Genomic DNA, 23,581 nt, shown 5'->3' with positions numbered 1-23,581 from the left:
AGACAGCAACCCTTTTCTAGATGCCTTATTAATGGTTCATGGAGGTAATGGATGGGTATAGGGAAGGGGTTTCTGAAACTGCCCCCCCTCCCACCTAAGGGCTCGGTCAGATGAGCGGATAGTTGCGCGTTTCTTCCCAATTATTGTTCTCACTTCTAATATGGCCGCCATTGCATTGCCCACAGGGGTCATCATCCAGCTTTGTAAACCCTCATCAGCATCAACACATGCAATGCCATGCGGAGTTAGCTTCCCCTCTTTCTTCTCTGCTTTGTCAGTCTTTACACTTGTACTAGCATTCTATTCCTCCGCCCAACAAAGAGGGTTACCGTATGGAAAACTTCTTCTACCCGCTAATCGTGACAATTACACTTGGGGACCACAAAAAAAATGCTTTGGCTGCACCAAGGATTCATGAGAATGTAGAAGTGGGCGGCAGACACGCGGTTTGTGGTCGCCCGCAAAACCTTGTGAATAGCTGCTGACTCCAGGAGGCAACAGTTGAGCGGCGTGTCATACAGCCATTAATGCTGGGGTTCACAAACTTACGCCGAAGCCCCATATGCACCCTCCACCCCCAAAATAGAAGTGGTTTTGCAACATTATAACACAGGGTGAAGTCAAAGAGCTGCATCCAAATAGCCCGACTTCTGCTGTATTTCTGTTTTACTCTCCATCTCTTACAGGGGGCCACAATACAAAACTGAAATCCACATTCCTGGGGCCCCAAGGGGCCCGTGCTCCATAGCATCGTGTACTACATCCAGGCCTTCCTATTAGGGCACGCTATTGTTATTTCCCTATAGGACCCCAGATGTGAGATCTAGCGCCTGATCCAGATGTTTGGTTACACCCTTATATGGGCAGGGAATGGGTTATAATAAAGAAACAAGCCATACTGGCCAATCAGCATTGTCCCCGAAGCCGTCGCTCGAGTCCCGGTCATGTGCTCAGCCAATCACAAGCTTCAGCGATGAGACTGCCACATGACCACTGAGGCGGAGACTGCGGGGCTGCGCTGGATCAGGGGGGGCTCCTGACTGAGAAGTATGGCTTATTTCTTTAATTTAACCCATTCCTTGCCTGTATGTCATTTTACTCTCTATTACTATTGTTTAACCCCTTATTCCCCACTACAGAGGCAGAAACGCCCTGGATATCCGTTGAATAGACACCAACTGTTGGCCTGTCTTGCTATGATAGTTCTGCAGGCCGTTCCGGTAAACTTGCATCAGACAGTAAGGGGTAATTGCTATAATCTGAGCTCCTTCTTGTCGGAACTTATAGTGAATATCCGAGAAGTTCCGGATTCTTTTCCTGTAAATGACGCCACGGTGAGACGTTCTGCAGCCGCGGATATTGGGTGTATTCCAGGTAGATTTCTAGGCCGTCATCTTCTGGTCTATCGGATACTCAGTACAATGGACGCATTCAGCCCGCGGCATTACTAAAAATCCCAGAAACATGAGTAGCGGATCCAGATAATCTACCCCCGAGTTACCGCTGCTCATCAGGAAACTACCGGCGGTATTATTCATGGACCTACCCCCCGGAGCCCAATACTATTAAAGCATATTAAAGAATTACTACTTAAGCCGCTTAACTCCTCAATGACGCTCCCCCCCCCCCCCTTCATTTTTGTTTCGCCCCCCCCCCCCCCTTTCAAAAAATCCTAACTTTCATTTCTCCATCGACGTCGCTGTCAGGCGGTTGTTCTTTGTGAGATGACTTGTGTTTTTCACTGGTTCTAATTAATCTCCCATATAATCTACTGAAGAACTTCAACAAAATTTCTAAGTGGAGTGAAAAAGAAAAAAAAAAGGCGATTCCGCCATCTTTGTTTCTACGGCGCACACACGGTTAGCAATAACTTATTTTGTGGGTCGGTTCGATTACTACCATACCAAATCTATAAAGTTTTTTTTCCCCCTGTACTACTTTAAAAATTGAAAAACCATCTTTGGAAGACAAGTTTTTCCTGCCGCCATAAATGGTTTATATTTCCCTCGCGGTTATGATGCGGGGCGCCAAAATCATCTCGAAAACTGGGGGACTTCCTTTAGCAAACGTTAAGCATTACCTTGAAATCTAAGAAGCGATGAGGAAATCCTTCCTTCTGCATTTCTTATTAGCGCAACGTTAACCCAGAAAAGCGTTTTTCTTCTTAAAATGACGAATGGACGAGACGCAGCCAAATGGAGCGAAGAGCGATTAACCCCTTCCTGTCCCCCGCTGCAAACTTCTTGCTAACTTCCCCAGAATTCTGCGCAGCGGGTGGCTCTTGACCATCGATTTCAGGAACGCCATTCATCCGTTTAGCTACAGAATTATATGAGTTTCCAAGGAAATTCTGGTGAAACTTGCAAAGCACGGGCGCCGACACACGATCTGAGTGCCTTGCATCCCCCATGTGCTATCAGCCAAGATAATAAGTAACACAGGGCCCATTGTTTTGGAGGTCTAGACCGGCGCCGATTGTTTTTAGAAGCTGGAAATATAAGTTCAAGGAACTGGAAGGACTCCTGGGGGCGAATAAGGTCAGAGCCCCGATATACTATAGTAAACGCTTTAGGGCTGGGTTCACACGGAATTGCCGTGGAATTTCCGCGCAGACGTTCCGCCCGCGGCTCCTAATCCCGGGATTAGCCAGCAAAGTGGATGAGATTTTGCAAAAATCTTGTCTACACGCTGCATCCAAGCCGCGCGGAAAACAAAGGCGCAGCATGTCCATTCTTTTCTCGTTTCTGCAGCGGCCTCTCTCCTCTCTATGGGAAGAGAAAGCCGCAGCGGAATGCAGACAGCAAAACCGCTCCAAAACCCGTGGCAAAATGCTTCTCCGGCGGAATTCTCATGGAACTACAGTGCGGTCATTCCGCAAGAATTCCGCTGAAGTTCCGTCCCGTGTGACCCCAGCCTAATTCATTACCGACTAGCGCTTTGGTTCTAAACTTCCATTTTTTTAGCAGTTTAGCGCTGGGCGTGCAATAGGAGGCGCCAGGGGTAAACAATCGTCACTGTCGGAGCTGATCTCGATCCAACCACATCTAGCAGATGTGCTGCGGGAAAGGACCCCCCAGGCGATCACGTCCTCCCATTGTCTTCACTTCTATTCACTGTAAGCCGGCAGGAGAAAGGAAACGGAGGTGGATGGAAACCACCTGTTTGCACCAGACTGGAGCTTTAACCCCTTAATGCTACTGCTTGTTGATCCATTGCGTGTTTCGATCACTTTCTATTCCGTCTTTTGGAAGGCCAGATAGGCAAAACTAGCTATTTTTTAATCTTGCCCCTAGAAAAAAAATGGAATAAAAAACAAACAATCACAATGTTACATGTTCCCAAAAACTGGATACATGAAGACTGGAGTTCATCCCAAACACACGCCCTGTACAGCTCAGCTGATGGAAAAATAAAAAATGTTGCTGGCTCTTGGAACGCGGAGACACAAAAGCCGATCTTTAAAAGAAAAAGGGGTTTGTTGTGTACAAAAATAGCAAACCATAAAAAAACTTTATAAACTTGGTATCACCATTAAAAATGCAACTTGTCCCACAAAAAACAAGCTATGGTGAAGGAAAAATTAAAAAGTCCCGGCTCCTGGAGTGAGAATGAATAACCCCCCCCCCCCCCCCCAAAAAAAACTGGAAAATTAGTTGGTCATTAAGGTGCAAACAGGCCGCGTCACTTTATGCGGATCAATGAGATCGGCGCTCGTTTAATAGGCCTTTACACAGGCCAATGAGCTCTGCACTGCGGATGGCTAATCCTTGATACAATTTATGATCATGTATTGCGGATGCAGATTGTCGCCCGCACGGCCGCCGGTGAACGAGCGTTTGCTCGGTTCTTGCATGATGATCGGCACGTGTAAATGAATTCTTCACCTGGCATTCATACGTGGATTCACGCTATTGAAATGGGCCAAATCCACGTGTGGATCCATGGCAACTGAATGTGAAAATTCGCATGGATTACCATGTAACCAAAGCCTTGAAGCAGTAACGTCAAAACATGATGGGTGGACGTTAAAGGGGTTGTCTAATTGTAAAGCACCGATGGCCTAGTTGCAGGATAGGCCATCTATAGTAGATCAGCAGGGGTCTGCCACCCAGGACCCCAGCGGATGAGCTGTTCACTGGGTCCATGGGTTTATGCACCAAGCAAACATTTGCAAGAAGCAGAGAGCTCTGTTCTCACTGCAGTGGTGAGGCTTGGTATTGCAGCCAAAGCTCCCATTGAAGTGAATGGCATAAAGCCTCCCTTCAGTCCGACATCACTGCAAATGAGAAGCGACCCCCGCAGTGACAGAAGAGCGGGACACAGGAGATCGGCGGGGGTCTCAGCGGTGAGATCCTCACCGATCAGCAAGTTATCTTCTATCCTTGTGTATTGGGAATAACTTGAAATTTTGGTTCTGCCCCTTTAATAATGGGGTCAGCAAGCGTCTCTCGCTACGGCGTACCCAGTGCGGCTACATGTTACGCGGACACATGAGTACTGCGCCTGTGACAACCCCTATGGGATATAATGGTTGTCATCCAGCAACAGAAATAAGTAGTAAACAAAAAAACCTTACCAACACGGCAGATGAGGATGACTCGGGACTTATTTACTGGGTTTTCTGTAAATTTAAGGTCACGTGACACAAGATGATCCCCCTCCAAGAAAAACCACACAAACAACTCCAAAAACCAAAACTAAGCCTATGGAGAAGGGATGGAGCAATTTCTGGGACTGTCCAGTTTGGAGTAACCCCTTTCCGATGACAGATCTGCATCACAATGACTTGTTGATTACTACCCCCCCCCCCCCCCATCAGCTGGAACTACAAGCCAAATGAGCACAAAATTATATTTGCAACTTTCTAGCATACTTTGTGTCAAGATTTACAAGACCTCCATTTGCTATCAGTGAATAGAAGCATGTTTGCGGCTTTGTATCCGGAGACTGAAAATCTGCACAGATCGAACTGTTCTTACAGCTGAGTGTTTGTTACAATGCATCAGTCTGGGGTCCAGGCTGTTTATAGGCGGATACAGAGCTATAATAGGGTCATTTTAGATGGGGTGAGAATATCCCTTTAGCCAAGGAGATGAAGTCTATCTGCCTACGACTGAACGGGTACCTACCTGCTTCTGGTACAAAGGGAAGCAGCGGTGAGGCAGAGGTCGTCCGTATCTGCTTATTGCTGACCGCAGTTTGCATTTCAACTTTACTATTGACTAGAAATACAAGGAGGAAAGTGTGAAGAAGAGACATAAGTGACAACTGAGCGCCCGCCATACGGTCTGCGTGACAACCAATATGGCCACCTTCCATCTGACTTCCCACCTGGTGACAGGTCAGCTTGTCCACTTCCATCCTGGTCGGTCGGCCCCTCTTCTGGGGGTGTTCCATCACTACAAGGACTCTTGTCTGCTGGTTTTCTGTAGACGCAGCTTTCTCCGGTTAACTCCTCACACAGCTGGTTAAACTTCTTCTTATGAGAAACCCGGATAAACATACAGAATTCTATATGAACGAGAGAGATATAAGGGGGTCACATTTAGGGGATCGGACCCCTTAACATATATAGGGCTACCACTGAAGAACATGTATTTACACTGAAGGTCCTCTTTATTGGAGACCCCCATCCAGTTGGACTTCTCTGCTATAGGAATGGATACGAGCAGATCTGGAAATGATCCTAAAATAAGACCTAGTATATACCTATTTATGTATGATATATACCTATTTATGTATGATATACATTTCAGTACTGCAGGACAAATTCCCATCATGCCCCATGACTATGGAGTAACCATGTAAGCGACAGTCTCACATCATTCACTATCCGCAGGCCCCGTTCGCTCACCTCTCAGTAACCTGTAATACTCCGGCTCCTCTGTAAGCAGCGCTGCGATCTCGCTCACCATAGTGCTGTAATTGTCCGTCTTCTTATAGGAGTGGAGCGCCGCAGAAAACCGCTGGTAGTTAGCGGGCCCCAGGGCTTCCTTCACCTGAATCAGGTACGCAGACGCCTGCGTCTGATGCTCCTTGTTAGCAGGTGGAGCGTCGCTGTAATTACTTGCTGGAGTGAAAAAGAGATAAAGAAGACATTACTAATTAATATGAATGATCATCTTTAGTTAATTAGCAATCATTTACTAGCCACGTCCAACTAGGTTCTGTAAGGTTGGGTTGCCGATCGTGGTTGATGCAGGTCCACACAGCTTGCTGAGGAGTATTCACTGGCCATTCACAGTTAAAGGGGTTGTACCAAGAATACAAGTTATTCCCCATCCATAGGATAAGAGATACCTTGTTCATCGATTGGAGCTTCACAGCTGAAACCCCCCACCAATCTCGAGATCGCCAGTCCCGTGTCTCCATCCTCCTCACTGCTGGGTCACTGAACCCCCGTGGCAAGGAGGAGACTGAATAAAGCGCTGGTCGCAGTAGCCCTCCATTCACTTTCAGAGAAGCTGCAGAGGTACCCTAGCAGCACCTGCTTGGGTATTTCCGTCAGCCCCATTGAACTTAATGGAGCGCTGACTGTGTATGTTCATCCAGCGCTCCCTTCGTGCGGACGTCACTATGGTGGGGGGGAGAAGCAACTCTCGCAGTGACAGGCAGAACGGACATGGGAATCCCGTTCTCAAAATTGACGGGCACCACGGCATGGCCCGGATGTGGACCAAAATGGCTACTTTTTCTCTACTCTTTTAGCGACACTTAAGCTTACCCACGGGCTTTTTAGTTGCCGGGGCCATCACATTCGTCCAGGAAAGTAAGAGATGACTCGCCGCAAGACTTCCATGGCTCAACCCACGTGGCTTATTGAATTTTTCACTGTTCGCAGTTCCCGTCAGAAGTCAGAAATGAAGGCCTACCTCCCCCCCCCCCCCCCCTCGGCAAGTCATGAGACCGTGAAGAAATCCATCACGATTCCCCGCTAAGCTCACCAGGCGCTCCTTTAATGCCTGCTCGACAATACGGCCCTCCAGCTACACCAGACCTGGTGAGTGAACAAAGGGTCTCTCCCTCTTCTTGTAGTCCTACAGTGTTGGCGCCCAAACACATGGCACACACCTCAGAGGGCACTTCAGCCTCTTCACCCTCAGACAACCCTGAAAAGCAAAATCCTAGACTGGAGGACTCTATGCCAACTTAAAACACAGTTCTTGAACCTACGTGACCCCACAAAGCTCCTGATCCAAAAGGACGGCTCTACGCACGTCATCAAGAAACCTGAAGATAGTTTCTCATCCTCATCGGCTGACATCTTAGGGATCAACAATCCAACCATCAACCCAGAAGACCCCCACGAATGGTCTCAGAAAACTTCCGCCATTGTATTGTATTTTTCACTGGCACTATAAAAATGAATGAAGTGAAAGTAAAGTGAAATGGAAAAAAAAAACGAAATTCCGCGATTTTTGGGTGCATCTTGTTTCTACGGCGAACACACTGCAACAAAAATGACCTGATGCCTTTACTCTATGGGTCGGTACGATTACTACGATGCCAAATTTATATCGTTTTTTCCTTTTTGTTCTACATTTATTATTGTTTTCAAAGATATTTAAGTTTTTTAAATTATTTTCTGCCGCCATCTTCTGACAGCTATAACTTTTTTACTTTTTCATCAGCATAGTTGTGCGAAGTCTCACTTTGTGCGGGACGTCCTGTAGTTTCCGTTGGTACAATCTGGAGTACATGGGACTTTTTGATCACTTTTTACAAAAATTGTTCTTGGAGACGGGGTGACCAAAAAACCGCAATTCTTGCATTCTTTGTTTTCTTTTCTGACCACATTCACTGTGCGGGGTAAATAGTGCGTTACTTTGATAGATGGGACTTTTAGTTCCAAAAGTTTTTATTGAAGTGTCGGATAACATTTGCATTAAGCTTATTTGAGTCCCCACGCAGGGGGTGCCATAATGTTGAAAAGCATATAACAATAACATAACATTTTTATTTTTTTTCCTTTTCGGATTCCACCATGTTCTTAATGTAGACAATGGACTGGTTTAGGTGTTCAAGTTTTTCTCCTCTTCTGTGTCCTTTAATTCCACCATTGTGTGTTGTGTGTTGCCTTTGATATCCCTCTCCCCCGCCCCCTCCTCCTTTCCACATCCTTCCCCCCTCCCGTAATCAGTCTTTATTTGTTCTTCTATTGGTTTAGTAGCTTATGAACTAAGGGGTCTGGTTAAGCCTGGTATATCTAATGAGACGGCCCAGGGCGTCCAGGTCTTGAGAAATAGGTCCATTTTGTCATCCCTCAGGGCCGACAGTTTTTCATAAAGCATCATTCTTGATGTTCTAGTTATGATTGGTTCTATATGAAGGGTGGGTTTCATCTATTGGAATGCGATGTAGATTTTGGTTACCATACAGATCTGCTGTGCTAGTTTGTGTTGTTGGTTATTGTATCCCATGGGTTTGTCAGCCAGGAGGCATACAGATGGAGTGAGGGGGAATGTCTTACCCAATACTCTAGATATGAGGTTGGTTACTCTTCTCCAGAGGGCGGCCACTATGGGGCAGGTCCACCATGTATGTAGGATTGTCCCTAGGTTACTGCATCCCCTGAAGCAGTTCGGGGAGGTGGTAGGGGAGTACTTATTGATCGTTGTGGGGACTAGGTATGCTCTATGGAGTATTTTTACTGCGGTTTCTGCTAAGGTTACTTGATGACTGCCTTTTGTTGCGAATGTGCAGCAATGATGCCATCGTGGTAGAGAGAGGGTAACACCCAGATCTGACTCCTAGCGTGTCATAAAGGGGAGTTTTGTGCCTTCTGGGGGTTTATTCATGGAAGCGTAGAGTGTAGATATTACGCCCGATTGAAGTGGTGACCGTAAGCAGGTTCTCTCGAAAGGTGTAGGGGCGGTTGGCGGATTAGTAGTGTTCAGTAGGGAGCTTAGGAAGCTGTATATTTGCCTTAGTTCAAACCATAGGTTTTCTGGGACTGTGTATTTATCTATCAGTTGTTGCATAGATAGTAGTTTCCCACACGGCATGAACTGGTGTAGGGTCGTGATGTGTTTGGCTCGCCACCATTGGTAATTTTGTTCTTGTAGGCTAAGGGGGAACGCCTGATTGGGGATCACCGGTAGTAGTTGTGGGATGGGTGACATCATGGCATATTTAAATCTGTGGGTTAGTGGGGCTAGGTGTTGTATGTTTGTGGGTTTCCAGTTTTTATCCCAGAATATGATACCTAGGTCCAAAGGGGCCAGAAGGGCAGCTTCCACCTCTGCCCACAGGGGTCTTTTCCTGCCGGCGAACATTACGGGGATTTGTGATAGTTGCGCTGCTATATAATATTTTTTCAGGTTGGGTACTGATAGGCCTCCGGTTCTCTTGTGATAGTGCATTACCTTCTGTTTGATTCTGGGTCGTTTGTTCCTCCAGATAAATTGAAATATGGCCTTTTGCATTTCTTGTAAGTCTTTAGGGGGGATTCCAATGGGGAGGCATCTGAATAAGTATAGTAGACGGGGCTTCCGTTTTGCCCATATTCACTATCAGTCCTGAGACGTCAGCAAAGGTGTCTAAGACTTTCATTAAGTTTGGTAGTGAGGTGAGGGGTTTAGTTAGAGTGAGCAGGATATCGTCCGCGAATAGGCTAGCTTTATATTCTTTGCTTCCTGCGGTCACCCCCGTTATGTTTGGGTTCTTTCTAATAATTTGTGCAAGGGGTTCCATCGCTAGAGCGAAGAGGGCTGGGGATAAGGGGCATCCCTGTCTGGTTCCCCTCTGAACTAATATTTTATTTACTGTTGAGGTGGGAAGTTTCAATTCCACGGAGGGGGTTGAGTATAGGGCGTGTAGTGCCGTAATGAAGTTCCCTTGGATACCTGCTTTTTTAAGGACAGCGAATAGGTAATCCCAGGATGAGCTATCAAAAGCTTTTTCGATGTCTAGGGATAGGGTTAGTTGTGGTGTTTTATTAGGGTTTGATATGTGTATGAGGTTAAGGACTTTTCTAATGTTATCTGATGCCTGACGGGAAGGAATAAAGCCTACTTGATCTTTGTGGACCAGTGAGGGGAGAAATGTGTTTAGTCGTTTCGTTAATATGCTGGTCAGGATCTTATAGTCTATATTTAATAGTGAAATTGGTCTGTAGTTTTTTGGGGAGGTATGGTCTTTATTAGGTTTGGGAATGACAGTTGTATGGGCTTTAAGGAATTCGTCCGGAACAGTTTTTCCTAATAGAATGTCATTATAGAAGCGCGCTAGGGGCTGTGAGAGGACGGTGCTAAATTTTTGATAGTACAAGGCGGTAAGGCCGTCTGGGCCTGGGGCCTTACCTGGTTTCAGTAGTTTGATAGTCTCTTCCACTTCTTCTACCGAGATGTGTTGGTTGAGGTGGTCATTTTGGTGATCTGAGAGCTGTGGGAGCGTTAGATTATTTAGAAACTCTTGGGGGGCCGAAGGCGATTTTTGGGGTTTATATGTATATAATTTGTTGTAAAAGTCAAGGAACGTGTTAGCGATTTTATCGGGGTCCGCTGAGCATGATCCCTTTTGTGTTCTAATGGAGTGGACTATGTTAATTTTTTCTTTCGCTCTAAGGCGTGATGCCAGTAGTTGGTCAGGTTTATTGGCCAGTTTGAAGTAAACTGATTGAGTCCATTGGAGGGCTTTTTCTGCCTGGTTTGTATATAGAAGGTCGATTTGTAGTTTGGTATCTCGGATGTTTTTCGTCAGGGCTATACTAGGGCGTTGCTGGTTTGCTATTTCTAGCAGGGCGAGGCGTCTTTCTAGTGCTTGTAGAGCCTGTGTTTTTTCCTTCTTTTTGGTAGCAGAAATTCTGGAAATTTGGCCTCTCATGAAGGCTTTATGAGCCAGCCATACCCAGACGGGTTCGGACGTATTATTGTCGTTTGTTGCTAGGAATTCCGTCAGTTGCTCTGTTTGTGCCAACGTTATGGGGTCTTTCAGTATGGACTCATTGAGTCTCCATTTCCTTGGGAGAGGCTGCGGGGTAGTATTTATAAATTGGGTGAGGACTATGTTATGATCTGACCAGGCGCATGGGATGTGTCTAGCCTGGGCAAGTATGGGGAGTATATGGGTCGATACCAGAGCCCAATCGATGCGCGAGTATGTTTTGTGCGGGGCCGAGAAAAAGGTGTAGCCTCTGCTCGTGCCGTGCATCTCCCTCCAACAGTCTGCTATTGCTAAATCTTTCAGTGTGTTGTTTATTGAAATTCTTTGTGAAGGGCTTAATTTGTCTGGACTTCGGGGAGAGGGCCATGTTGAAGTCTCCCATCCAATATATAGAAGCTTTCGGTATCTCTCTTAGTTTTCTGGCGATTTGAGTAAATAGTTTGCAAGGGTTGTTCACGGGGGCGTATGAATTTACTAGGACTACTTTATGTTCCCTGAGCTTACCGTGTAGTATGACATATCTCCCTTGTGAGTCTTTTTGTTTTGTCTATTACGAGGGGGAAGGAATTATGTAGGAGAGTTGTAACTCCTTGATGTTTTTTGGATGCAACCGACGAGAAGACTCTGGTGTATTGTGGGTGTAGGTAGCTAGGGGCAGAGGTGGTGGAAAAATGGGTTTCTTGAAGGCAAATAATGTCGGGTTTGACTTTAAGGTATTGTGTAAATGCCTTCCTTCTCTTGAGTGGGGAGTTGAATCCCTTAACGTTGTGTGAGATTATGGTAGCCATGTTGGGGTGGTAGAAGAAGGCTGAGTATTTCTGGGGTGTGGCCCTGTTGGGGGGGTAGGAGGAGGCTGAGTGTTTCTGCAGTGTATCTGGAGTTTTTGGGTAGTAATGTGGTGGTAGTCGTTAGGCAGGTGGTGTGTGGAATTACCTTTCGGTACATACAATAGCATTGTAGAAATAACAGTTAAAACAAATATCAAGGTTTCAAACGGGTTTGGGTTTCTTTCAGAACCCAAGAAATCCCAAACTGAGTGTTCCCTTAAGAACATCAAAAGGGGACACTCAAAGTCTGGTGAGGATTGGGCGTCAAGTTTCTCCGCCCCGTCCCAATGCGAAAATTTATCATAACATTTAACAGAAACAATTAAACAATTCAATCTGGTTTACCAGGTCGTTTTGACCTTTTGACTCGGGAGGAAACAGTTTTTAAGTTTCCTTGTGCCTATCCACGTGGGGCCCGCACACCACCTGTGTTGGTGTTAAGCTTGCATCTCCTCAACCCGTTAAGGGGGGGGGGGTCAATTATGTATATTTTATAGAATGCGGGGCCCCAGGCGGACAAGCCACTCATGGGTTGTAGGTGGGTTGCCAGGTCTCGCGGTGGGTGTAGTGCCTTTGTCTATTGGCATCGCTCAAGTCCACCTTGGTTTGTCCATGTGTATCACAAGGAAGGTCCCTTTTCAGTAGGTAGTGTCTAGTGGATGTTGGGGAGTAGTCATGTGGTAGCTGAGCCACCCCACGCCCCCCGTGGAGGGCCTGGGGGGGCAAGCCTCGTCGGGGCCAACAAGCACTACTAGTTAAATGATACATATCTGAATCAGGCGCTCTGGGTTCGGTTTTCGGTGATGTTCATTCTGCGGCGTGGGTTTCCCGCTGTTGTCCAGGAACGCGTTGGTCGTTGTTGTCTAGGGGATCTGCTCGGTTCGCTCACATAGGGGATGTGTTCCTCCTCTAAGATGCATTTTCCTTCTTCCAAGTTTCTTATTGAGTACGACCTTTGGTTGATGCGGACCAACAAGGCAAATGGAAAGTTCCAGCGGTATCTTATATTCGCTTGCTGCAGGGCTAGAGTTATGGGTCTCAAAGCTCTTCTTTTTGCAAGAGTGGACGGAGCAATGTCTGCAAACATTTGGACTGGGGTGGGGACGCCCGGCAGCGAATCCAGGTTGCGTGCAGCTGTTAGGAGTTGATCTCTCATCTCTGAGTAATGGAGCTTCAGGATAGTATCTCTTGGTAGGTCAGTATTGGTCGGTCTTGAGAGGGCACGATGTATTCTGTCTATCCGTAGGGATTCCTGCGCTACTTGGGGGAGGAGAGTGGAGAACAGATTCGTAGCGGCCTCTTTCAGGTTGATGATAGACTCTGGGAGGCCTCGGATGCGTATGTTAGCTCTCCTACTCCGGTTTTCGAGGTCCTCACATTTTAGTTCAAGCGCTTCTACTCTTTCAGCACAGTCATCCTATCTCGCTTTTTCATGGTCCAGCGCGTCTATGATGTCGTCCGTTTTGTGTTCAAGATCGTTGGTTCGCTGGCCTAGATCGTTAATTTGTCTGGATATGTCGTGCACCGCTGCCTGTAGCTCCTCTCGGAACGGTTTCTTGATGTGTGTAAGGAGCTTCGAGTCTGAGGAGAAGAGATCAGAAGTTTGGTGCATACTTGGTGGGTCAATGTTCTGGCCGGTGCTTGGGATGTCTCTGTTTTCGGAGTTGTGGGGTGATTGCTCCATCTGCGTTAATGGGGTATATTGGTTGCCCGAGAACAATTCTGGTAATGTGCACTGGGATGTTGTAGGCTGGCCCTTGCTTTGTCTGTTGGTCCTCCTGGACATATTAGGTGTTTCAGATTGTGAGATCTTCTGGTTTGGTGTTAAAAGTTGCTTCTGTTCTGAAGAGAGGGACGGGGTCAGAGCGCAGCTCATGGGTAGGCCGTAGTCATTCCACTAACGGCGTATGACCCTTTTCCTGTGGGGGGGTTGCAGGTTGGGGGGGTTCCCCGTCAGCGGAAGTCTTTTGTGAATATTCTTAAATATATGCTTGCGTTTGTGGCCGTTTGTAGGATGCCTTTTATAGCAGTTGTTGTGTGGTTAGCTTCTGCAGGTTCAGGGTGCAGATTTTATGAGTGGCTGGTGCTGCAGGTCTGGGGCTGCAGGGGAGGTGTGCAGGCAGGCTTTATGCTGTGCTGGCTCTGGGCCTCTTGCAGGCTGCTTCACTTCAGAGAGGGGGGGGGGGGGGGGTTCTGGGGGTAAACTCCTGGGGTATCCCCTCTGTTTGCTTGAGCTACAGGGCTCACTTTATCTCTCTGCTCCCCAGCACAGGATTGGTGCAGGCTTCCAGGGGTCTGCACTGGGCAGCACTTACTTTTATGAGTCTGCCGCCTTCTCTCCTGCCTCTTCTGCCCATTCCCCGGCGTGTTCTGGGTCTCAGCAGCTGTTCCCCCGGTCCTGCTGCTCCCCAGCAGGGGTTTGGTGCTGTCTTCCGCGGCCGGCCTTCACTTCCGGTCGGCCGCGTCCAGAAATTTAGTCCGGCGATGCGCCCGGAAGTGCAGGCCGCAAAATCGCGGTTCCGGCTAGAGACCCGTGGAAGGTCTCTTTTTGTTGGTCTAGGGCCGGAGGTGTCAGCGGTGGTGTTTTCGGCTCCGTGGGGGCCCTTAGACGAGCGAAAAAGCCGCCGACGTGATGCTGCTGCCAGGAGCTCTGGATTCAGCGTGTGCTCCCGCTGCTGGCTAGCCCCGCCCCCGATAGATGGGACTTTTAAGGACGCAGCAATACGAAATATGTATTTTTGTTTTATTATTTAAATTCCTTTTTTTTTTATAAATATGGCAAAAGAGGTTTTCCTTTACTTTTATTTCCTTTTTTTAAAAATAATTAGTAAAATTTTTTTAAACTAAATTTTTTTAGTCCCCAGAGGGAACAAGAACATGTGATGCTTTGATCGCTCCTGCAATATGATGTAATGCCATAGCATTACATTATACTGTAGTATGACAGGCATTCTATCAAGCCATGCCTCGGGCATAGCTTGATAGGCATTCTGCAAAGACAGCCCTTGAGGCTTTCAGAAGGCCCCTGGCTGCCATGACACATGCACGACTCCCTTCCCCCGGGGTGACGGCAGTACAGGACCCCAGGACATCAGCCGGGGATTTAAACACCGCTGTCAGAATTGGCAGCATTTAAAGGGTTAACAGCTCCGACAACCTGTTACCGCCGGGTGTCGGCTGTAAGAAACAGCCGGCAGCCGCGATGTGTGGAGGAAGACCACCCCGTGATCTCCCTCCATATACACACCCCGAACCTGCGGGACGTAATCTTATTTCTTGTGTCGTTAAGGGGTTAAGAGAAACTTAGAAGTTTTCTGTTTTACTTCAGCCAAATCTTCTATTATAAACTTTAATATCAGTAAATCACTAATTTTTGGTATTAATTTTACAGAAAAACTTAAAAAATCCGTCCTTGAATTTCCCTGCCTTTGGCTACAGGATACCACCCCACACTTGTGGATTAGGCTCTGCTTTCCTCTAGCGAATCTCGTTGGCCTCTATTGTCTTCTATTCCAGACGGAACTCTCAAACTTTATATGGAACAATAAAAAAAACTGAAGTTGCTTCATCTATTATCCAACTTTACCGTAAGCAAGGGGGGCTGAGAATACCAAGTCTGCACTCCTACTATTACGCTACAGTTCTTAATTAACGTAAGATCCGGGACTCCCACTCCTCCGACTCCCGTTGGCCTTCTATAGAACTGTTCTTGATAACAGGCCGTTATAACCGCTTCTATCTGCCCACGCGATGACCTCCTCCAATGTAAAAGCCCGCACTCTCCCTTTTCTGGAGAAGCTCTCCCCCCCTATGTTGGCATCTATCCAGGCTAGGGGGGACCTCAGAGCCTGGAGGGTAATGCTGTGAACATTCCTCTGGAGTACCTCATTCCTGATCTGAGGGTGTCCGGTTGGGTTCGGAGAGGAGTCACTTGTATATCAGATTTGTTCATAATGACACAACGAAGACATTTTTTGGAGCTCAGGTCAGAATTTGGAATTTCAAGTGAATCTTTGCACATTTTTCCAGCTTTCCTCCCTTTTAAAACCACTTAACCTGTCTGAAGCAGTCATCCCTTCAAAACGACATTGTACATCATCCGAAACCTCTCTAGACAGTCACTCATAGGTCAGATTTATAGAACATTGCCGGGAGGCATGGGCGAATGCAAGAAACAGCACTTTTTAAATTGGAAAGAGATGTATCCACCACATTTTCTTTAAGCGTTGCGGTGTATTACTAGATCTTCCCTTGGCCCATAGAGGTTCACTACCGGCTCCTACCTAGATGGTGCTTTACCCCAGTTAAGATTACTAAAGGTTTCTTGATTCTGAGCAATTTGTGCTGGAGACATTGCAGTTTCCCAGATTCCATAATCCACATTTGCCGGAGCGGTCAGGTTTTGACCCCGTTTTAGGAAGAAGTATTATTCACTGAGGTGACATTTGCTAACGACCCGCTATGTTGCTTCTATCGCTGGACTCCAACTCCATTCCCTCTCCCTTTAAGAAAATGATTTGTCACATCCTCCTTCGCCCAAAACTGCTGACAGCTGCAAATCGTTAGTCACCACGTCTCCTATTACAGCCCGATCCCCCTTATATTGGAGCGCCAACCATTCCCTCCATAAAGGTTATTGGATGTGGAGCCCTTGGATTCTGTATTAACCCTATTTTTGGTTATAAAGTCCCTATATCCCTCATTATCGTTCTTCATTTTGCTTTCCCCGTTTCCCTCTTCCTTTGGGTGGTTTCTCCCCTACGTTGTAACCTCCGGAGGTCGGGGATTCCGTCACAGATGTGCCTGCAAATACACTTTTTCTTCCATCCAAAAGCCGGGCAAAAACGGGCGGATCCCATTATAGTCATCGGGTGTCCATTTGGTGCTGTTCGGTTCAGTCCAAAGAGGGAGCTGTTCGGCCGCAGGGATTCCCCTTTTTTGCAGAGTGGAATCCCCAGCACAGGTGTGAAAGCACCCTTCCTCCATCCATGTAAAGGTACACATTGTATTGTTCCGACTTAATAAATATCATTATGTGGTAACTCTCATGTTCTCAGACTTTTGTACAGAATTGCCCTTTATTTGAAGTTTGTTAAAATCTACCATTTCAATAAAAATTCTTATTGATGAATAAGATTGGTGGGGGTCTCAGCAGAGAGACCGCCACTGATCTGCAAATTATCCCCGGTAGTAATAGTGCCCCCCTCCCCCATTGTGGCCCAACAATCATTTCACTCACCCAGCCTGCAGCTCTGGTCAGCCAGTGGCTACTGCAGTCAGTCTGCGTGTCACTGGCCCCTCTGCCCTGGCATCTGTGTGCAGGAACGCAGACCCCATAGGAGAGGTCAGGGGTCACATTGATTATAGTCACTGGCGGACTGGAGCTGCAAACTAGGTGAGTGAAACGATTGTCAGGTTGCTGCCCGGCCGGACTGCAGCTGGTCATTATTTTTTTACCGGACATTACTATGGCCCGCGGGATCCCTACTCATCAGCTGTTTGCTAGGTCCTCTGTCAGCGCAGACAGCTCTGTCCGTACTATAGTGGCATGGGTTGGTAATGCAGGCGCAGCTCCCACTGAATTCAATGCCCACATTACCAAATCAAGCCACTGTTCTACGAACAGAGTTGTCGGCCATGACAGTTGATCGCCGGAGGCGGATCCCTGTCGATCAATTAATGATATCCTATCTTGAGGACAGATAATTAATAGTAAAGTCCTGGAGAAATCTGTTACTTCATTAGCAAGCCTTACAGACTTGCGTTTCCCCGAAAATAAGCCCTACCCCAATGATAAGCCCTACCCCTAAATGCTTCAAATTATCTAATGTTGCATGAAAATTACAGTGGGGCAGGAAGTTTTCTAAATTTCTGGTCATTCATTCTAATCTCGCTTGTCCCTTATGTTAAATGGCTGATAACAGAGAGCACTAGACTGTATTAAGCTGGCCAGAGATAGTGGGGACAGCCAACACTGCTTCACTGAGTCCCTCAGTGTCACCCAGCCGAAAGCTGCCCACCTGCTTCTTTTGTGTGGGGCTGGGTCCGCACTCACGAGGGTAAAACGTGGCGCCTGCGGCGGCTTGTGTGACTCGACATAATCCTCACGGAATGATCTCCGTGTGCGGAGGCGCGATGTGACAAATAATATGGATTTAATGAATCAGGGAGAAAGAAAAACAGAACGGCGTGGCGCCCAAACGTCAAATTAATCGCCCCGCCCTGCCCCCATCAATCAAATCCATAGCCGGAGGTCTATCCATTCATGAGTCACTGCTCTGCAGCACCTTCGGTTTCCGACGCCTCGTGAGTCACTTGTATGACTGGTTATGAAGACACAATGCAGAAAGAGCAGAAAGGCACCTGGTACAGAGAAACGCTGACGACCACAGAACGCCTGCCCGCTGGAGCGCGGGGGTGAGGGTGAAACCAAGGGATGCCAAGGCTGCATTTTCCATAGAAACTTTCATCCTTGCAGGCAGCAATTTTTGCCGTCGCCATAGTTTCCTATAAAATTTGCCGTATAACATTCTGCAACTTTCTAATTTACTCGACTTCTTCACCGTTGGCAAGATCTGTGCTTGCTGTCAGTGAAGAAGAATAGTCGCTGATTACATCTAGAGTCTCAACACTTGTCCTGGGAACGGTCAACTAGAAGGGCAGAAAATCGGGCAAAAACACTTGTTCGACCAATCGTAAGGCCATGTAAACGGGATAAACGCCATCCGCACTGCATAGGAATCTCTCTTAAAGGGATTGTACCGAAAATTGGCTTTTAATCACCGATCCACAGGATAGGTTTTCAAAAAAGTTTGATTGGTGGGGGTCTGTCTCACCACTGAGACCCCCATTGCTTCCTAGAACAGGGGTCCCATGTCAATATTTCCTTTGCTTTGAGACCTCAGCGCACCCCCATTCGCATGTAAATCACACCTGTATGCGAGTGCCATGCGATTTTTGTTCCACAGCACTGAGGCTGGATTCACACGAGTGTATTCGTATTTGCAAGTGCATTTGTGCCACTTTGTGCGCCTCGGCGTTGCGTCCTTGCGCAGGCAACTGTGGTTTTTACTGCACTTTTTTGCGTGCACAAAAAAAAACACAAAAAAAACCACGTAGCCACGGTCCGGTACATTGATGTGGCTAATTAGCCTAATTAGTTTTATATGCTCTATTTCCCTGTGCAAATGCGCAGGAAGATGCAACAGGCTACATACTTTTTTTTTTTGCATGACGGAATTGCGCACAAAATACACGCATGTGAACAAACACAATGGCCTCTATTCACTGCGTATTGCGCAAATCCAGTCGTGTGAATCCGGCCTTAACGAGCGATTAAGTGACAATCGTGGCGGACATGCATGCAACTCCATTCACGTTTAAAGGCACTGCTGGAGATAACAGAGGGCTTGTTGTACTCAGCCATTTCCGTTAGCCCCATTGACATGAATGGAGCGACACCGCGCATGCGCGACCACATGTGGATGGTGCAGCGAGTCCACAGTGAGAAGGGGACACGGGTCCTGCGCTCTCAGGATCGATGGTGTCTCAGGGATGAGACCCACACTGATCAGACTTATATAGGTCTGTGGATAGGTCATTAAAGCAGATTTAGTCCTACCCCTATAATCCAGCATTTCTATACTTTCCTAGGACCACCTGATAATCCAGAATATCTGATATAGAGTCCCAATGATGCCAGATGAAAGAGATATTCCATAAGAAGTTATTCCCTATCCAAAGGACAGCAAATAACTATGTGATTAGTGGAGCCTGGCCGCTGAGACCCCCACTGATCCCAAGAACGGTGGTCCCGTGCACCTCCGAATGAATCAAGCAGCAGCCAATTCATTGAGGGGTACAAGGGACCGCCATTCTGCAGATGCGCTGGGGCTCCAGCAGTTGGACCACCTCCAATCCTTTTCCCGGAATACGCATTTCAAGGCATTGTCCCCCGTGTGTCCATTTACGGAGGAGGTTGTAAAGCCATGAGAGTAGAACTCCTGGGAAATAAGCCTGCATCTAAAAAGAATCAAGCGGACAAAAACAGATTCCGTGGTAACTAATGAAAACCGCCCAGTCACAATGAGCACGCAACATGCCGTGTAAGCAACATGCAATATGACACGCAGTCGTCCTGCCGCACGGCGCAGAGTCACAGACCTCGTGTCTTCTTGGCCGCTCTCCAGTTTCCTTTAGAGGAAGCAGAAACAGCCGCAGGGAGAAAAAAAAGGTCTGGATGACAATGGTCGCCTGTCACCTCGTTATGTGATCTTTGATGTGGAAACAGAACAAAACCAAAGATGCAAATCAATTTCCTCCAAAGTAACAGAAATATAAAACCGTCAGCCAATAAAAGGTCGCCTATAAATAAGGTCACTTCCCGTTTTTAATCTTAGTATCTGCGATTGTTTTGGGATACTTCACCGCACCGCGTTAATACATGCAGGTCATTTACATACATATGTAAATGAGGCGATAAGAGCCACAGCAATGTTTTCCATGCAACTTTTCCGTAACCGAGTGATCAGAACGCCCCTTAAAGTGAAAGTCCACCATATACTACCGGGTCATCCTTAGGTCCAACATTCTGTGCTAATATGGTGATGTAGTGAATGGGCCTCTTTATTAGGCCCCCATCCCTGGCACTGCCCTGTATGATAATTCTCCCCATGACCCCGGAGTGCAGCATAAAATCACGTGACCAGTTTTCCGCGGATCAGTTTCAGTGTAAATCCACATTAGATGGAAAGACTTCCAATGAGGCCCGATCATCGGTGCTAGACTAGTCCGCGCTAGGATTTCACTGCCAACTGTGGGGGGGTTTGCCATGTAACGGTGTGGTGAGTATACCGAAAATGGCGCAATTGAGGAAAACATTTAGCGAAAGGGAATCTGTGGATGAAAAAGACTTATCACCGAAAGGGGTCGAAGGAGGATGTCAGGAAACATTCCTTCTGCACGGTCAGAAGCAACGGAATATAACACTGCTGCTCAAACTAACGTGTCTGAACGCACAACTCGCTGTTCCTTACCAAGGATGGGCTATAACAGCAGATTACCAGTTCCATAAGAGAAACAGAAAGGCGAGACTCCAGCGGGCAAAAGAGCGCAAAACTTGTATCACCGAGCAGCGGAAAAACATCTCCTGGTCAGTGTTAAGAAAATTGTAGATCAATGTATCAGTTAGTTGTTCTACTATTAGATTGTAGACTAGATATAGCCTGCTGCTAGTGTAAGTAGTGAAGGGGTTAAACAAAACTTTTTCTATACCAGTGCCTGGTAGACAGACAGCAGATAAGAGTCTCCAGACCGCCCCCCCTGCATTCCTTTTCACTGAATTCATAATGGTTTCATTGTTATAGTTACACCTTAAAAGGTGTTAATCCTTTTAGTTGTACCCCATCATGTATTATTAATCTTGGAGGTATGTGCTTTTCCTGTGATGTCATTTATGGTATATAAACCACATACACCTTAGAATAAACTAGAAATCATCTGATACCGCACAGGCTGGTGTGATTTGTATTTCTCCTGGGTCCAGACTTCTGCACGAGATCTGGGATCATCTTCTCTTTGATAAACACATAAATTCTCCCTACAGTCAGATGGATTCAGATTTCTGTTGCTGATGGGAGTCAGAATTTGGCGCAAGCAGCATGAATCGCTGACCCCTTCCTGTCAGCCGGTCAGAACATGTCAGCACCGCCATCTAATCTGCAGCAACTACAAGAAGCTTCCTGTCCGCAGGGGCCGGTATTCCTGCAGAACCATTTCAGCATCTCATGGAATCCACACCATGACGAACTGCTGCGGATCTGAAGACCAAGGAAGTCCAACGCGCTACTAGATCGGGGTATCTAATAAAGTAGCAGTAGAGAGAACTATCCTATGAAGAAACCAAATGGCACTAGACAGACCCTGATGACTATAACTGGGGCTTCTGTCCGGCCCTCTGGTATTTTGACTCCTACCCGCCCTAAGACGTAAATGTACATCCAGATCGGGAAGCAGTTCCCTCCCTAGGGTATACACTCATCGAGACCAATGTTCATTGTGGCATGTAAATGGTTTTTTAGAGGGAGGGCACTTCCTCTGCGATGTCATAGGCCCCTCACGGAGGACTGATGGGTTGCCATGGCAGCTGGACTTTTTGTGAACTTTCCCCTCTTTGTTAAAAAAAAAAACCAAAAAACAAAAACACCCATTTTTGGCCTCGTCATATCCTTAACGACTTGTACAGTAAATTGTAGACTTTATTTACCCTGCACAACGAACGCTATTAAAAACACGCCCTACAAAAACTTAATAAAAGTTATACAATACACTAGATGTACTCCAAAAATGGTCCCAATAAAAACTACAGCGCGCCACACTATAAAAAAATAAAAGGACAGCTTTCATACGGTCAGGTCAATGGAAAAATAAAAAAAGTTATGGCTTTGGAAAAGTGGAGACGAAAATCCCCTAAAAATTGTTGTGTCCGTGGGTCCAAAATTGGACACGTCACTAAGGGGTTAAACCCAGAGATAATAGCACAGACCACCCCCGTTACACGGTCCACTACGGTTCAGAGTCCTTTAGGCTAAGCCATTACTCCATGTAGTGACCTCACACTCGTACCTTTCAGTGAGTCGGAGCTCAGGTGCGCCCCTCCGTGGTTCAGGTGCTCAGACGAGCTCTCAGAGAAGGTCACTTTGGAGCCAGCTGTAGCTTGTGCTGCGGAGAACATAAACAAGGAAATAAAGTTGGCGAGACAGAAGGAGGTTTAAACAGAAATTAAATGGGTTTCAGAAAACAGAGCGGTTGATCTGACCCTTCTCTCGCTCAGTCCGCGGTATGCTGTGCTCTGGTTTGTAGCCGCACCCCATTCCTGTAAACTTCTTGCATGCCGAATCATACTCTTTCTTGTGGTGAGGTCTAATAAAGTGGTAAAAACCTAAAAAAAGAAATAGAAAAGAGTTGGGCATAAGGGGTTACAAGTAGGAATGGGCAGAGGACAGCTTGTGCCAGGTGAATAGGAGTAGTAAGGGTAGGGGGCAAGGCATAGTTGGTGCCAAGTGAATAGGAGTAGTAAGGGTAGGGGGCAAGGCATAGTTGGTGCCAAGTGAATAGGAGTAATAAGGGTAGGGGGCAAAGCATAGTTGGTGCCAGGTGAATAGGAGTAATAAGGGTAGGGGGCAAGGCATAGTTGGTGCCAGGTGAATAGGAGTAGTAAGGGTAGGGGGCAAGGCATAGTTGGTGCCAGGTGAATAGGAGTAATAAGGGCAGGGGGCAAAGCATAGTTGGTGCCAGGTGAATAGGAGTAATAAGGTTAGGGGGCAAGGCATAGCTGGTGCCAGGTGAATGGGAGTAGTGAGGGGAGGTCAGGGCATAGGTGGTGCCAACTGAACCAGATTAGTAAGGATAGAAGAAGGGAATAGCTGGTGCCAGGTGATTAGGCATACTAAGAGGAGTGGCAACCCTCATCTGGAGCTAGATAACTGGGAATACTTGGAATAAAAGTCATCGAAAACAGCTTCTAATACAAAATAAAATAAGTGAATCCGTAATATAAACCATATTTTGTCTGTGTTGGGAGCTTGGTAAATGCAGCCTGCAGTGTAAAGCATGAGGGTGCCACAGCTACAGCCGGGGAAAGACATTTCAATCATTTACTCTTGTCAATAAAAACTTTACATATAACGTTGTGTGAAGATATTTGTATATCTGGTACAGACTGGAAGGCAGACTGATACAAGGATGGATGTCGCCGGCGACCAAAGAGAATACGCTCATTGTCTACACTGCTGGCTACTTTACCGAACTAGAAGAAAGGGGGCAAATACACTCATTGTCAATACAACCCCCCCCCCCCCCCCCCCCCCTAG

At 46.9% G+C, this 23,581-nt stretch overlaps 1 protein-coding gene across 3 annotated transcripts in view; it reads right to left on the bottom strand.

Annotated features, from left to right (window-relative positions):
* The window catches only part of RTEL1 (regulator of telomere elongation helicase 1), an 87,320-nt gene that overhangs the window by 3,657 nt on the left and 60,082 nt on the right, over positions 1–23,581 (bottom strand). For 2 of the 3 annotated variants that reach the window (XM_066587427.1, XM_066587428.1), the window contains exons 29-33: positions 22,528–22,650; positions 22,335–22,430; positions 5,855–6,070; positions 5,332–5,511; positions 5,130–5,222 (exon numbers count right to left, since the gene is read on the bottom strand). In XM_066587427.1, the coding sequence (XP_066443524.1) occupies positions 5,130–5,222; positions 5,332–5,511; positions 5,855–6,070; positions 22,335–22,430; positions 22,528–22,650 (708 nt within the window). Of the gene's footprint in view, positions 1–5,129; positions 5,223–5,331; positions 5,512–5,854; positions 6,071–20,510; positions 20,607–22,334; positions 22,431–22,527; positions 22,651–23,581 lie in introns of those variants that run through there. The other variant, XM_066587429.1, reaches the window with a different exon arrangement.

Source organism: Eleutherodactylus coqui, chromosome 13, assembly GCF_035609145.1.
Source record: "Eleutherodactylus coqui strain aEleCoq1 chromosome 13, aEleCoq1.hap1, whole genome shotgun sequence".
Lineage (NCBI taxonomy): Eukaryota > Metazoa > Chordata > Amphibia > Anura > Eleutherodactylidae > Eleutherodactylus > Eleutherodactylus coqui.
This window is presented reverse-complemented; position numbering and strand designations above follow the sequence as displayed.